The 14,553-nt window shown below is 45.4% G+C and overlaps 1 protein-coding gene across 1 annotated transcript in view; it reads right to left on the reverse strand.

The window, feature by feature from the left end:
- Window positions 1-69: 69 nt before the first annotated feature.
- COTL1 (coactosin like F-actin binding protein 1) overlaps window positions 70-14,553 on the reverse strand; it is a 33,174-nt gene continuing 18,690 nt past the window's right edge. The window contains exon 4 of the mRNA XM_073308087.2: window positions 70-1,625. Coding sequence (XP_073164188.1) covers window positions 1,515-1,625 — 111 coding nt within the window. The 3' untranslated portion in view covers window positions 70-1,514. The remainder of the gene's footprint in view (window positions 1,626-14,553) is intronic.

Raw genomic sequence — 14,553 nt, forward strand, 5'->3', positions numbered from 1 at the left:
ACCCAGAATAAAGAGAGCCACCAAACCCAAACAGGTTGTATTAAAAGAACTAAACAGTCATGGACACTATTTTGAAAAACATTTCTTTACTGGTTTTTATTAGCGCCAACTCACAAACCCCCAATACACAGGTTTCAGAGTAACAGCCGTGTTAGTCTGTATTCACAAAAAGAAAAGGAGTACTTGTGGCATCTTAGAGACAACCAATTTATTTGAGCATAAGCTTTCGTGAGCTACATCCAGTGAAGTGAGCTGTAGCTCACGAAAGCTTATGCTCAAATAAATTGGTTAGTCTCTAAGGTGCCACAAGTACTCCTTTTCTTTTCCCCAATACACAGTTTTCCCTAAACTTAATTCCGGGGACACTCATCATAAATGGGGGGGGGAGGGGAAAAAGGAAAGAAAAGAAAAAATACAGAAAAGATCTTTGTTTGGTAACTAAAACTGTGCCAATGTTATTTGATTAATCCCTGAATGTTCAGCATTGACCGACTGCTGTTGAACGTTCTGTTCCGAATGGACAGGTCTGTTCTGCTCCATCTCTCGGGTTATGAAGCTAGAACATCACTGAGCTGCCTGAAGGCCCCCCAGATGACTCAAGACGTCGTTTTAAACTGACCTTTGCAAGGGGGGGGAAATAAAAAAGGCTGCTTGGATGCAGCAGTTGTTGTTTTTGCAGTTGTTTAAAAAATAACCCCAGAGATCGCTGGGTACAAAATAGTGAACAAATGTCCAGACATTTTACTTTTTTTTTTTTTTTCTCCAGTTTACTGTTGCCATGATAACTTGAAAACATTCAAAGCACGTTGGATCAAATTTTACAGAAGGGGGAAGGTGGAGGTGCAGCACAGCAACCATCAAGCAATTTTTAAGGCAAAATTTACTTCTTCCCATTGATTAAGAGTTGAAAACGAGATTTTTATTTTTTTTTAAAACAGCTAAGCATCATTATCGCCATTGGACAGCTAAGCTCAGGTAATTTAATCAAATTTAAGTGGAGTCAACTCAAGTAGATCTGAACATCGAGGAAGGAAAATTATGTAGTCCCAAGAATACCATCAGGAACTTTAGAAAATGCCGTATGTGCACAATTCCTAGAGATTTTTCCCCTGGGGGTAACCTGAGCCTACTCTGAACCCCATTCAAATGTGAACACATACCAAAAAAATAGAAATAAAAATGGATATCATGGCAGGCCTGTAAGACCAGCAAGGTTGACTATGACAAGTGCGGGGCCAAACAGAAAGGTAAACCAACATACTATAGAAAGCATCAGCATCTGTTTGGGGACTGAGTTACTTGTGCAACTTATGTAAAAAATAAGAACAGCTCATATGGAAGAGGGAAGTGGAATGGAAAATAAAAAGTCCATTTTGGGAGAAGGGAAGGGACTTCTTAGGTGCACACAAATAAGCTGGGTCTTCTCTCGTTCGCCTCACCAGAATTTAGTTGGGTGGTTGTGCTTTGCCCCTCCCTTCCTGATCCAGGCAGATGGTACCACGTGGCTAGTGCATTTACTCATTCTGGGCATCATAATTAGCACCCCCTGCTTTCTTCAGCTCATTCTTGATGTACTCCTCCTCCAGCTCTTTGTGGTCGCTGATCACAAATTCTTTGGCAAAGTTCTAAGAGAGATAGAGAAAAGGGTAATGACGTTAATTACCTGGGGACCAGAACCTGTTCAGCTGTGTAAACACTGGGAGGCTGTTTCCATTGGAACCTCCTTTGGCCCAGGACACCTCAGGTTAAGGTAGATGCAGATTGCAACTTTTTCTCCCACGCTTTGCCTATTTAGCCTGCAAGCTCTTTGGCGTAAGGACTATCTGAGGGGTGGACAAACTTTTTGGCCTCAGGGCCACATCTGGGTATGGAAATCGTATGGCGGGCCATGAATGCTCATGAAATTAACAATTCAGAGACATTCAAATGTATCTTTATTTAATAAAGATACATTTTAGTGGAAAAAAACATTAAACCTTACTTACTATTATAAATATACATACAAAACAACCTATTCCCGAACTTAACCCCTTTCCACGCCCTCTTTGATTCATGTGAGCAATGCAGCTGGCACTTCCTGGCCACCTACTCTTTGTTTTGTCCTCAACAATGGAAAATTAACACTACTAAAACAGCAGCGTCACCTAAGCCAACAAAAAGAAAAGGAGTACTTGTGGCACCTTAGAGACTAACCAATTTATTTGAGCATGAGCTTTCGTGAGCTACAGCTCACTTCATCGGATGCATGCCGTGGAAACTGTAGCAGACTTTATATATACACAGAGAATATGAAAAAATACCTCCTCCCACCCCACTGTCCAGCTGGTAATAGCTTATCTAAAGTGATCACCAGGTGGGCCATTTCCAGCACAAATCAAGGTTTTCTCACCCTCCACCCCCCACACAGATTCACTCTGCTGCTGGTGATAGCCCATCCAAAGTGACAACTCTTTACACAATGTGCATGATAATAAAGTTGGGCCATTTCCTGCACAAATCCAGGTTCTCTCACCCCCTCACCCCCCTCCCAAAAACCACACACACAAACTCACTATCCTGCTGGTAATAGCTCATCCAAAGTGACCATTCTCCCTACAATGTGCATAATTAAGGTGGGCCATTTCCAGCACAAATCCAGGTTTTCTCACATCTCCCCCACAGAAAACCTGGATTTGTGCTGGAAATGGCCCACCTGGTGATCACTTTAGATCAGCTATTACCAGCTGGACAGTGGGGTGGGAGGAGGTATTGTTTCATGGTCTCTGTGTGTATATAATGTCTTCTGCAGTTTCCACGGCATGCATCCGATGAAGTGAGCTGTAGCTCACGAAAGCTCATGCTCAAATAAATTGGTTAGTCTCTAAGGTGCCACAAGTACTCCTTTTCTTTTTGCGAATACAGACTAACACGGCTGTTACTCTGAAACCTAAGCCAACAAGTAGCAGGCATGTGAGCTTGCACGTTCCAGGCTCTGATAGCATCTGAGGCACGTTTGGGTGCTGCAGTCGCAGTAACACGCATGTCCTCACGCAGGTCCTGAGCACAGGGGAGTGCCGGAGCGGGGCAAGCCCCCGACCCCGCTCCTCAGGGACCAGATTAAAAGGTCTGAGGGCTCACAGTTTGCCCACCTCTGGACTATCTCTTACCATGCCTGTGCATAATGGGAGTCCCAATCTTGCTTGGTGCTTTTAAGTGCTACTGTAATACAGATGGAAAGGCCTTTTTAGAGATATGGGACTTTGAAAAAAAGACTAGTTCTTACCCCAAATGATGCACAGGTAAGATTTTTTCATTGAAGCTATTAATAGCATCTTGGACACGGCATAATCATATCTATAAATTAATAAGATTGTCCAATGATGCGGCCAATCGATGCAGGAAAGCCAGTACGACTGAAGACAGAACATGATTAGGTTCCCTGCAGAACGAACCTCTTGCAGATATTTTTGTTGCCATTCTCTCCCAGGGTGTCCCACCCCCATCACCCTGCCCCCAGAACCTTTGTGGCAAGAACAGCTGGCCGGTTTTGCTAAGACCGGCTGTTTGAAAATTGAAGGTATCAGAAATACTTTGTCATCACGAATAAATGTGAATGTGAATTTGAAAGTGAAGTTTTTAATTGGTATTTCTGAGACCTTTTAGCGAGAGGCCATCCTGATCAGAAAAATCATTTCATGTTCTGTGTGGGAGGCTAATTTCCATATTGCTGGGATATGAATAAAAAAAAAAAATCACATCCACTGACAGTTAACCCTCCTCCCTCCCCCACTTTTTAATTGCTTTACAATCAGATATTGGGATCTTACACTGGCTCAGTGTCACCATGGCTACTTTAAACAACTGCTGTCATCGTTCTACTCGTCCCAGGCTGGGCTTGGCCAATGCAAGAGAAAAGCTGTTCCAAAGACATTCTGCAGATTAGTTATGGAGAGCAGGAATTACTGCCATTCGATCCAGCAGACTGCTGGGCTGAGGAAGGCTGTCCCAGTGGCCAGGGCACTAGCCTTGGACTTGAGAGACTAGGATCAATTCCCTGCTCTGCCACCGACATCCTGTGTGATGTTGGGCAAATCACTTAGCCTTTGTGTACAGACGGGGGAACTGAGACAATAGGGATAACAGAACTGCCCTACCTCACACAGGTGTTGTGAGGATAAATCGATTAATCGGTGAGGTGCTCAGTTGCCACAGCAGTGGGGGCCCTATGAGCATCTAATAGATAAGCGGACGTCTTGAACCGTCCTCTGAAGCATCTAGTATCAGTCACTGAAGGAGATCGGACACTGGACTAAAGGGACCTCGGGTCTGATCCGGCCTGACAATTCCCAAATGTTCTACAGTCTCTCTACTGAAGGTGAACTCAATATAAACTATTCTTTGGGCCACTGGCCGTGGGCGCCGCAGCACAGAGATTCAGAAGAGCTGCAGAGGCACAGATAGCTCACAAGAAGGTCAGCTGTGAAGCTCTAACACGGCACGCCGAGGTGGGTTTTGTGCAAGAGAGAGAGAGAGAGCAGACTATGAAAGACGCTCCTCAGCGCCTCCTGGGAACTATTGCTACGGTACTGAAACAAGTCTACTGGTGCAGACTCAGCATTTTCAGATCACTGGTGAAATGTACTTCTGCAGGGGTTGGGTGTGCACACCCACCCACCCCCTCCTGCTTCGCGTTTTCCCTTCACTCCCTAACCCTAACCACTTCCCACAGCCGGAAACATTTCATTTACCCTTTCCCCATTTCGGACACTGACATCTATCAGACAATTAAACAAAAAGGGTATGTTCCCTTGTCCTCTGTGTGGCCGTGGATGTTTAATAGCAGCAGCACTGCTGACAAAAAGCCTGATCTCCCAGCTGGACCACATCAAGAAGTCAGCAGAGCCAGGATTCCTAATTAATGAAAGCCCAAAACAGGAAGTCTGGCAGAACTAGGCAAGGCTTTCATGGGGAAGCAGTCATCTCGTCTGGGTGTAAACTGTTCTGGAACAGACCATCCAAGACTCTCTGTATATGTGTAGGGAAGAAGTGGGTTTTATATTGACATCAAATTCTACACCAAATGGAGAGCTTTCATTTTGGCAGTTTCTCAAGAGTCTCAAATTGTACTGTGGGGGAAGGGAGAGGAAAAGGTCAGTTTGGAAAAGATTTGCCACTTTTTTCATGCAATGGAAAAGGAAGGCATTCAGGCTGCGACTGATCCTGTTTCTCACTGCAGGAAACTCTCGATATTTAAAAGATACTTAAAAGGAAAAAAGCTTCTAGCAGTTAAGTGAAGCCTGGTCTGCTCTGCTTTAGTTTAAATCGCGGTCAGAAGGAATTCTGGAAAATGACAATGATTTGGCAGCCCTTCAGGCTCCCAGATCAAACCAGTCCCCCTTACCCCCATAAGCAGATCCTTTCTGGTACAGGACAGGCCAACACTACATTCCCAGAAAGTAACTGACGGATTGTGACTATTTAAAATTAGGTGTTTTGTGTTGAAAAGGGAGAAACCCAGAAGCACTTATTCCAGACTGCTGAGCATGGCTGGATTACAGAAGGGGGAAGGGACTATTTTAAGGTATTCAAGTTCCATGACACTTACCCTTCTAAGAAACCCAAAGAGCTATTGTACTTCTAATTATTCTGCGTGAAGCTCTGTAGAGGGGCTCAGCTTTTGTTAATCGCAAGCAAACTGAGTCCTATCAAGTTGCTGTTCACTGTGCAAGTATTACCACACCCCCTTGTGAGTTTAGCAGTTTCAGTCTGTTTCCCCACTGGGTTAGTAAACCTTCCCCCTCTCCAACACAAAAGCTTGCTAGTGTTACATTAAAAGTCTTTACATAGACTTTAATGAGCATTGTAGCTGGCCTATAATGCCTTTTTTTTTTTAAACTATGCCTCCATGCAAAATGTGCAAATGAAGCACAGAATCAAAAAAATGTAGGACTGGAAGGGACCTCACTGGGTCATCTAGTCCAGTCCCTTAATGAGACTTTCCCTCAAACAGCCAGTTCTGCAAGTTCTGAAATTCACATTGGGTTCTTTCCTGCTTTATGCATCATCATCAGGAACCATGAGCCAAATGATGTGTATTATACAGTAGGGGCAGTTATGTTGCTTCTGAGGCATTACCTATGAACCACAGCTGGGACAGAATTAGTGCTAAAGGATATAGAATACCACAAGTTATTTCAGCTCTTTGTCAGTTGTCAATGACTGAAAAGAATTTAACAGAATGGGATAGGAGAAGGGTAGGGAAGGTGAGAGAAGAAAAAGATTAACCAGAGTGGAGTAAAACCCAAAGCATAATGCAACCAAGACAGTAAGTGGAGCTGGTCAAAATGTTCTCAGTTTCAACTGACCCTTTTTTGCCCAAATTTCAGCAAAAACCGGGAGGAAAAGGGACATGATAAAACAAAGAATAATTGTATTTCCTTTTAGACCTGCTCTAAAAAAAACTACACCAAGCTAAGCAGAAAAATAAATGAGACCCCATCTGCAGCAGTTAGAGGGACACATGATGTTTCTCCATTAAACAGCTGCCCAAAAGATACAAGGGAAATGTTTTGTTGTAATCGGACAGAGTTTGAGCAGATGCACAAGACACAACATGCAGGGTTAGAATGAGTTCCCATGAGTTATCAGGGTAGGATATAACTTGCCGAGGCAGGTTTACACCCTCAATTTATTCTGTGCTTCTTAGCTATTGCTATCCTATTAAATGGCTGAGATGCCTCCTGTGTTGGCTCGTTTACCCTAGAAGTGCGATCTGGGTCACTGCCATACTAAAGTCTTTACTTTGTACCTTTCTGTTTGCAGACACTGTCTGGGGTGTGCACGGTTCTTTGTGCTGACTTCCTGTTCACTTCCAGGTGCAAGTCTAGTTGCTGGGGAACATCTTTAAAGGCCTGAATAGACTGGCACACAGGTGACAGAGAGGAAGTGTGGTTCAGTGGTTTGGGTGATTGCCTGGGAATCTGGAGACCTGAGTTCAACTTCCTGCTATTAAAGATGTCCTGTGTGACCTTGTACATGCCATTTAGGGCAAGGTTGAGTCAGGCACCTAAATACCTTTAAAAATCTGGCCCTTAATCCCTCTGTAAAATAGGAACACCACCTTCCCCACAAGGGTGAGGGGAGAAGAGAATAAATACATTAGATTGTGAGATGCTCACACATTACAACAATGGGGCCATACAAGTATCTCAGATATAGCTGACACCACCTCCTGCCCTATCTTCCTTCATGCCAATGAAGATCTGTCAGTTCCTGGGATTAGACCAACAGCAGGACTTCCCCAGTTGAGGGCTCTCCCCCTCTGGAATTCACCATCCTGACTGTAGAGAGGATACAGGATGGTCCTTCTTGGTATAGCCTAGGAGTGATCTTTGCTTGGCTTAAGGCAGCTCATTGTGGATGAGACTTACTTGTTGTTTCAAATAATTTGGCAATAAGCAAACTGACTCCTATGGTGAACGGTGCTTGGTTATAGCAGCCCTGCTTCAGTGCAGAGTGGCCTAGAGTAATTCGGTATGTGTTTCAAGAGACTAAGAGGGTGTAGTGGGAAGAAGAGAAGGGGGCTACGAGAAACAGGAAGGAAAGTCCTCCCTCTCTGTACATGCCCAGTTTTCGAATTCCTTTCAAATAAATATCAGAATAGATATAGCTGATGCAGGCACAAAGCAGAACTGACTCTTGGATCCTGGGGCTGTTCGCAAATCTCTTGATTTGCCTCCACACACAAAGTTTTTTTTTTAGACACAACATCAGCAGAGCCTTTAGAGTGAATTGCAGCTTTTGTATTCACTCCAGAGCCAGTGACCCTACAGACAAGGAAAACAATGTGGCTGTTATGTCCGTGGACAGCAGGACTCGGCAATAACCGGAGCATCTTTGCTTTGCCTCTTGAATCATTTTACACAATACACAAAATAAAGTGTACACAGTGTACCACAATATGGGAATGCATTGTACGCTCTGCTCTGCCTTTTGAGTGCTTAGCAGAGGGGAAAGCAATAGAGACCAAGGCCCAGATCCTGCAAGCTGATCCATGCAGGCAGGCCCTTCTGCCTGCCTGGAGCCCCACTGACCTCCTCAGGACTCTACATGGAGGCAAGGGTCCACCCATCTGGTCAGATTGCAGGACTGGGGCCTGTATCTCCCACTTAGGCGCAAGGGATTTATGTGACATTTCTGACCTTCTCTCCTCTATTAAACATCTGTATGGAAGAAACTTTGCAAAGGATTCTCCCTCTCATATGGCCCCTGACTGCTCTAATACAGGGGCCATAAAAGCTCCTTAGCCAACCAAGGCAGAATTTGCTTGGTGCAGGTATTGTGTAAGATTAGGTTGCCTTGCACAGGCCCCCTTATAAATCCTGGCATAAAGGGCAGAAGGAAAGTTGTATCACATACAGCAGTGGTTCCTAAACTTGTTCCGTCACTTGTGTGGGGAAAGCCCCTGCCAGGCCGGGCCGGTTTGTTTACCTGGCGCGTCCGCAGGTTCAGCCGATCGTGGCTCCCAGTGGCCGCGGTTCACCGCTCCAGGCCAACGGGAGCTGCTGAAAGTGGCGCGGGCCGAGGGACATATTGGCCACCGCTTCCAGCAGCTCCCATTGGCCTGGAGCAGCGAACCGCGGCCACTGGGAGCCATGATCGGCCGAACCTGCAGACGCGGCAGGTAAACAAACCGGCCCGGCCCGCCAGGGGCTTTCCCTGAACAAGCGGCAGAACAAGTCTGGGAACCACTGGCATACAGCTACGCGGACAGTACTGCTGCAAAGCAGCTGGGGAGAAGTTATAGCAGCTCCTAGCGGCTTTAAAATTATGCCAGGTGGCTTGCAGTGGGCCCCACAGCAGCTCAGAATCCTTCTTAGAAGCACAGTACAGAATTCCACCCCTGACGTCTACTGGAGGCAGCTGCTTGTTTATGTCCAGTTCAGATGCAATCTAGAAGAGACATGTTCTGGGTGACCTCAGGCAAGTTATATACTCTCTCTGTGCCTCAAGTCCCTATCTGTACAAAGGGGATCGAATACTTCCTTCCTCTCACCCTTTGTCTTGTCTGTTTAGTTTGCCAGCAGCTTGGGGTAAAGACCATCTCTCACCATGTCTGTGTGCGGTGCCCTGCATAACGGAGCCTTGATCTTGAATGGGGTTTCTAGGCACTAGAATAATAGAGGTGAGTTATTGCATTGTAGCCAGTGCCACACCCACAAAAGGCACTGGCCCTACCATACAGGTGAAACCATTTCAAATGCAACATTTGCCAACCTTGGCATCCACCCATTCTGACTGTAGGGAGAAGTCAGTACCATCCTCTAGGAAATGTGGACCCCACCAATGGCAACTGTAGCTGATCTGATCTCTAACTTCTTACAAAAGGTCTTAGATAGGAAAAGTTGTGTCAAAGACTGGATTACTGAATATTGTTTATTCTGGGTTGAGAACATTAGACCCTGAACTATCCTTATTAGACCAGGACTATGAGGTGGAGCCATTTGTTATAGCTATTATGTTAAAACACCAGCAGAGAAAAAAGGATTAAAAATTGTCGTGTTAAGACAGAAGCAGAACTATTGTTTGAGTTAACAGACTATCCTCCCAGTCTCACTGAGTCTGCATGGTGACAGGCGGCCTCAGCCCCTATAAAAAAAGGGTAATTTGTCTTGCCGTTTTCAGTGGCGTTGAAATAAGGTTTCAGCCTGGTAATATTGAATGGGTTGATCTGCTAAGCCTGCAGCTCCTCTCTCAGGATACTTAGTTCTATGAATCATGGTAAATTACAGTCAGCAGCTTTTCTTCACTTACCACATAAGTGCGTTTTCATCACCCCGCACCTCCACCTTTGCAGAAGATATGGTCTGATCTAAAGACAGCTTCATTTGAAATTTAGAGAGAGTGGCCTCAGATCTTGTTTTCAATATTTTAGCCACTTTAGTTCCCCAACAGTAGAAGCAACGAAGAGATGATGAATTATTCATACCCAGGAGGGCAGTGAACATTTAGGCCCAGATCCTCTGGGGTTGCAGCCCAGGAGGACACAGCACAAGGAAGTGTGTGAGTAAAAAAAAAAAAAAAAAAAAGTGTCCTTAAGGCACCTTTGTACTGCCCCAGTTCTGGGCCAGCTCTGGCCACACAACGTAAGTGAAAGCTGCCTGAAGGTTACCTTCACTTGTGTCAGCTGTCAACAGCTCCAGGTAGGCAACAGAGCAACTAAGGGATCAGTGGATCCTCTTATCCAGCAACATCCTCTATGCCACCCCTGGGCAATAGATATGGAGCAACAGTGGCTCTATGCCAGCGGTTGATCACCCTATGTGATCTTCCAGCAGTCAGTATAGCACAGATGAAGACCTTGAGTGGAAGTGACCCGGTAGTGGCCATTCCACCAGCTTGTCAGGATGCTCTGCACAGTTGGTGCAGTGCAGAGTAGCCTCAGTGCAAATGAGAAGCCAGGCTTCTTCCCCCCCCGCACTTCAAGTTTGTCTTCAAACTCCGGCAATTTCCTCATCCAAAGGAATTCTGTAAAAATCGAGCAGTTTTTCACCCAAATTTACTTTAGACAGACAACAGATCATATGACCTTCTGGGCAGGAATGCTGGAGGAAACTGAATAGTCAAGGTTTCCAGAAGGTAAATGCTGAACTAGCAAATGTGAGCATTCGTACCAGGCACCCGATTTCAAAAAGAGTTACACGCATCCAACCAGGGCCTGGAATCCCTTTATTTATACAGAGCCATGGAAGAGCTTGGTGTTTACAAAGATTTCCTACTCTGAGGAGCTTAAAACCCTAATTTAAGATGAGAATGACACAGATGAAGGAAGAGAAAAAAGGAGTTTCCCTGCCGCAAGGAGAACTAAGACTTTTCTTTAAATGAATCTCTACAATCTGCAGAAAGGGAGTAGGCCACAGAGAAAAATGCTGGTACTACCAGCCTCCTGCTCTCTTTGACACCCCTTTTGCAAACAAGAGCAGATAGGCAAGAGAAGGCAAGTAGCACATCAGAGAGAGGCTGGACCTGATCCTTCACGGCCCTGCATCTCATGGAGTCCTCTAGAGCAGCTCAAAGGCGAGTGCAGAGTGGGTGTAAAATCAGCATGGTAGCATAGGACAGCCTGGCTTCCAAAGGTGTGGGGCAAGGCACTGTTAGGACCGCAGTGCGCAGGGTGGTCATTAGGCATCAGCAGAGTTGTCCCCTTTAAAACCCAAATGGAGCCTTTTTTTTTTTTTTAAAAAGGTAAAGACAGCCCTCCTGTGCTAAGGCCATGTATGCCAAGTTTCATCGTGCAGGAATCGGAGGGAAGACTTGTGGCCCTCAGAGGTTCATAATGGTAACACGAGCAGCCTTAGCTACCCCAGCGTACGCTGTACCTTTCCACATCTCCTGGGTGCTCCCGAGCAAGGCAGGTCAAAACAATAGCTACAGAAATGGAGACAGCCAAGAGGCTGGATGTGTATTTTAAGCACCAAGAGATGGAACTCAATTATAAAAGCAGGTAAAAATCTAGGAGAGGGCTTGGCTTTTTAAGCGACACGAAAAGCTTAAAGTGTACCACTAGTATATAATTTTAAGTGAACAAGTGGGGCCTACTCAACCAGACTGCCAAACCTGCAGCCACAGATCTACCCAGCCTGGGTCTGCTTTATCATTGGGACCTTTGCATCGAAAAAGCACCAAACGTCCTGCGTTCGATCTTTGCTATTATAAATGGTGGCCTAGAATAGGATTTGAACTGCAATGAATCTCTGAAACTCGGGATGAGCCCCTTCAGCCAGGGGACTATGTAATCCACACTAGTCCAGTGTAAATCTTTGTCCCCCCTCTCGTGGTTGGACTATGTACACAGGTTTGAGGCTGTTACTGCTGCTAATTGAATGGACTTGGTCTGCCAGCTTAAGCGCTAGAGATTTATGCTTTTAGAGTCAGAAGTCCCCACGAATTACCCAGCCAAAGGCGTTGTTACATTCCCACACCACAAGGTATGCAGCATGAGATGGAGTATACTGACAGAGCTCCATCAAGTTCATTTGAATTCCAAGAAGCTATATTGCAGGAAGTCTCCATCCACTAGCCTCTTAATATCACCTTAAAAGGCGCCCATTCTGGGTGTGTGTCTGCATGCCATCCACCCCTACTCCAAACCCATCCTCAGCTGACATTGCAGAGGGTTTGGGGCACGTCACACACCTGAATGGTGGCCTTCCAGCTGTGGTAGAGGGATAGGGGTGGAAATTGAATAGCCTGACAAGGGACCCACCCAAGGTTTACTTGAACTCCTCCAGTATAAATAAGCACAGAGTGTCTGGACTTTTTGCCATAGTTTAAGATAAGGGAATTCAGCTCCACTGAAGTCAATGCAACTGCACTGATTTACACCAGCTGAGGATCTGGCCCAGTAATTTTACAATTCTTGAAGTATCACCTCGAGCTGGGTTCCACGAGCTTTCAGGATCTCGGCAGAGGTACAGCGCCTACTGGCATTTGTTCAGCTTTTGAACAGTGCTCAGCCCGCTTGTAAATGCGTCTACAGTGCATCATAGAACCATAGGGTTAGGAGGGACCGCAAGGGTCATCTAGTCTAAGCCCCTGCCAAGATGCAGGATGTGTTGTGTCTAAAGTATCCAAGACAGATGGCAATCCAGCCTCCTCTTGAAAACCTCCCAAGAAGTCTGTTCCATTGTCCTCCTGTTCTTACAGTTAGGGAGTTTTTCCAGAGATTGAAATCTGCTATGCTGTAGTTTGAACCCATTGCCTCTTGTCCTGCCCTCTGTGGCAAAAGAGAACAACTTTTCTCCATCTTTTTTATGGCGGCATTTCAAGTATTTGAAGACCTCTATCATGTCCCCTCAATCTCCTCTTTTCCAAACTAAACATATCCAGTTCCTTCAGCTTTTGCTCATATGGCTTACATTCCATCCCTTGGATCATCTTTGTCGCTCACCTCTGGATCCTTTCCAGTTTCTCTACATCCTTTCTATATATTGGTTACCAAAATTGGACATAGTACTCCAGCTGAGGGCTAACCAGCACTGAGTAGAGCAGTACTATATCACCTCTCATGACTTGCATGCTATGCCTCTGTTAATCATAGGATTAGAAGGTACGGCCAGGGTCATCTAGTCTAACCCCCCTGCTACCTATCAGAGAATACCCAAGCAGGACTCCTTCTCATTGGAACTTGGGTCTTAAAGAGAGAAAGGTGGACTGTCACAAATATTATACCACAGCAAATGCCCTTAACGTTTTACTCCAGGGTCCACGGACTGTTTGAAACCCAGAGACTTGTTCTTATCATTTAAAGCTCAAAGCTGTTATCTGCCATACAAAAAACACCTTGTGCCATACTGCTAATTCTGAAGGCATCCCTATGTTAAGTATGGGTAGAATACACAACTCAGTGAACATAAGGGCTGGGCTGCAAGAGAGGCCACAAAATAGTGAGAAGCTCACAGCTGGGTTTTTTTAAATGTTATTTCTCTTTCTAGAGCTCCTGTTACCCCACCCAATGAACCAAAACTGTGTAAAACCTGTGCTTTCTTGGCAAAAAAACCCAAAATAAATAGATTAATATTTCTGCTTGCATTCCACTAGAGCTTAAGTCAATCGGGTTGACACTGGATTTGCACCAATGAAACTAGCAGCAAAGTGTGGCCCCTTGTTCGCAAGATATTTAGTTCCATATTTCTTAGAGCTTTGTATTGCATGCTGGAAGTTTGTCCATTCATTGTCCCAACAGTTGAAAATAAGCATCAGTATGTTGTGTTTAAAAAACAAAACAAAAAATCTTGCCGCGTTAATGCCCTTTTCGCCCTTCTTTCTCTGGCTATAATCACAGATATTGAAAGAGGGAGGAGGGGAAAAATGTGTCCACATCTACAGGTAGCTGAACCATTCAATGGAAATCAGCCACATTTATCTAGAAACATAAAAAAGGTAGTTTGCAAAACAACTATAAAACTGAGTTATTTCATAGGCTAGGATGTAGCTTAGCACTGAGAAGTGGGTGCATGGGATTCTTTGTGTCTCAGTACTTAGGGTATGTGTACACTGAACTGTAAACCTGGGTGTGTGGGATCCGGGCTTGTGGATTTGGTGTGTACAAGCCAGTGCTTGAGCATCCACACTACACTGTAAATCTGGGCTTACAATAGCTGGACCTGGGTCTCACAGCCATGCTAATATGTCCATGCTGCACTATGCAGACTTTTTGCCTTGGGTCTGCAGATTAAGCTGTGTCCACACTGCAAAATGACAGAGGTTGGACCCAAGTCTCAGTGGGACTTGGGCTCAGACCCACCAGATGGGTGGGTCCTGGGACCTGGGTCCTGAGTGCCTGGTGATCTGAGCCAGCTAGATTCATGTGTGGACAGAAGTGGGGGGTTGGGTTCAAACCTGAGTCTGAGACCAGGTTTACACTGCAATGTAGACATGCCTTTAGTGGTCCTCATTGCCATCGTACTGGACTACTTGAGGGGAATGGAGATCAGGGACAAAAGCAAGGCTCTGCAGCATTAGAGCTGGGAACAGACTATCGGTTTATAGAGTTAAGCCTGACTGGTGTGAAGG

This window comes from Lepidochelys kempii, chromosome 12 (assembly GCF_965140285.1).
Source record: "Lepidochelys kempii isolate rLepKem1 chromosome 12, rLepKem1.hap1, whole genome shotgun sequence".
Classification (NCBI taxonomy): Eukaryota; Metazoa; Chordata; order Testudines; family Cheloniidae; genus Lepidochelys; species Lepidochelys kempii.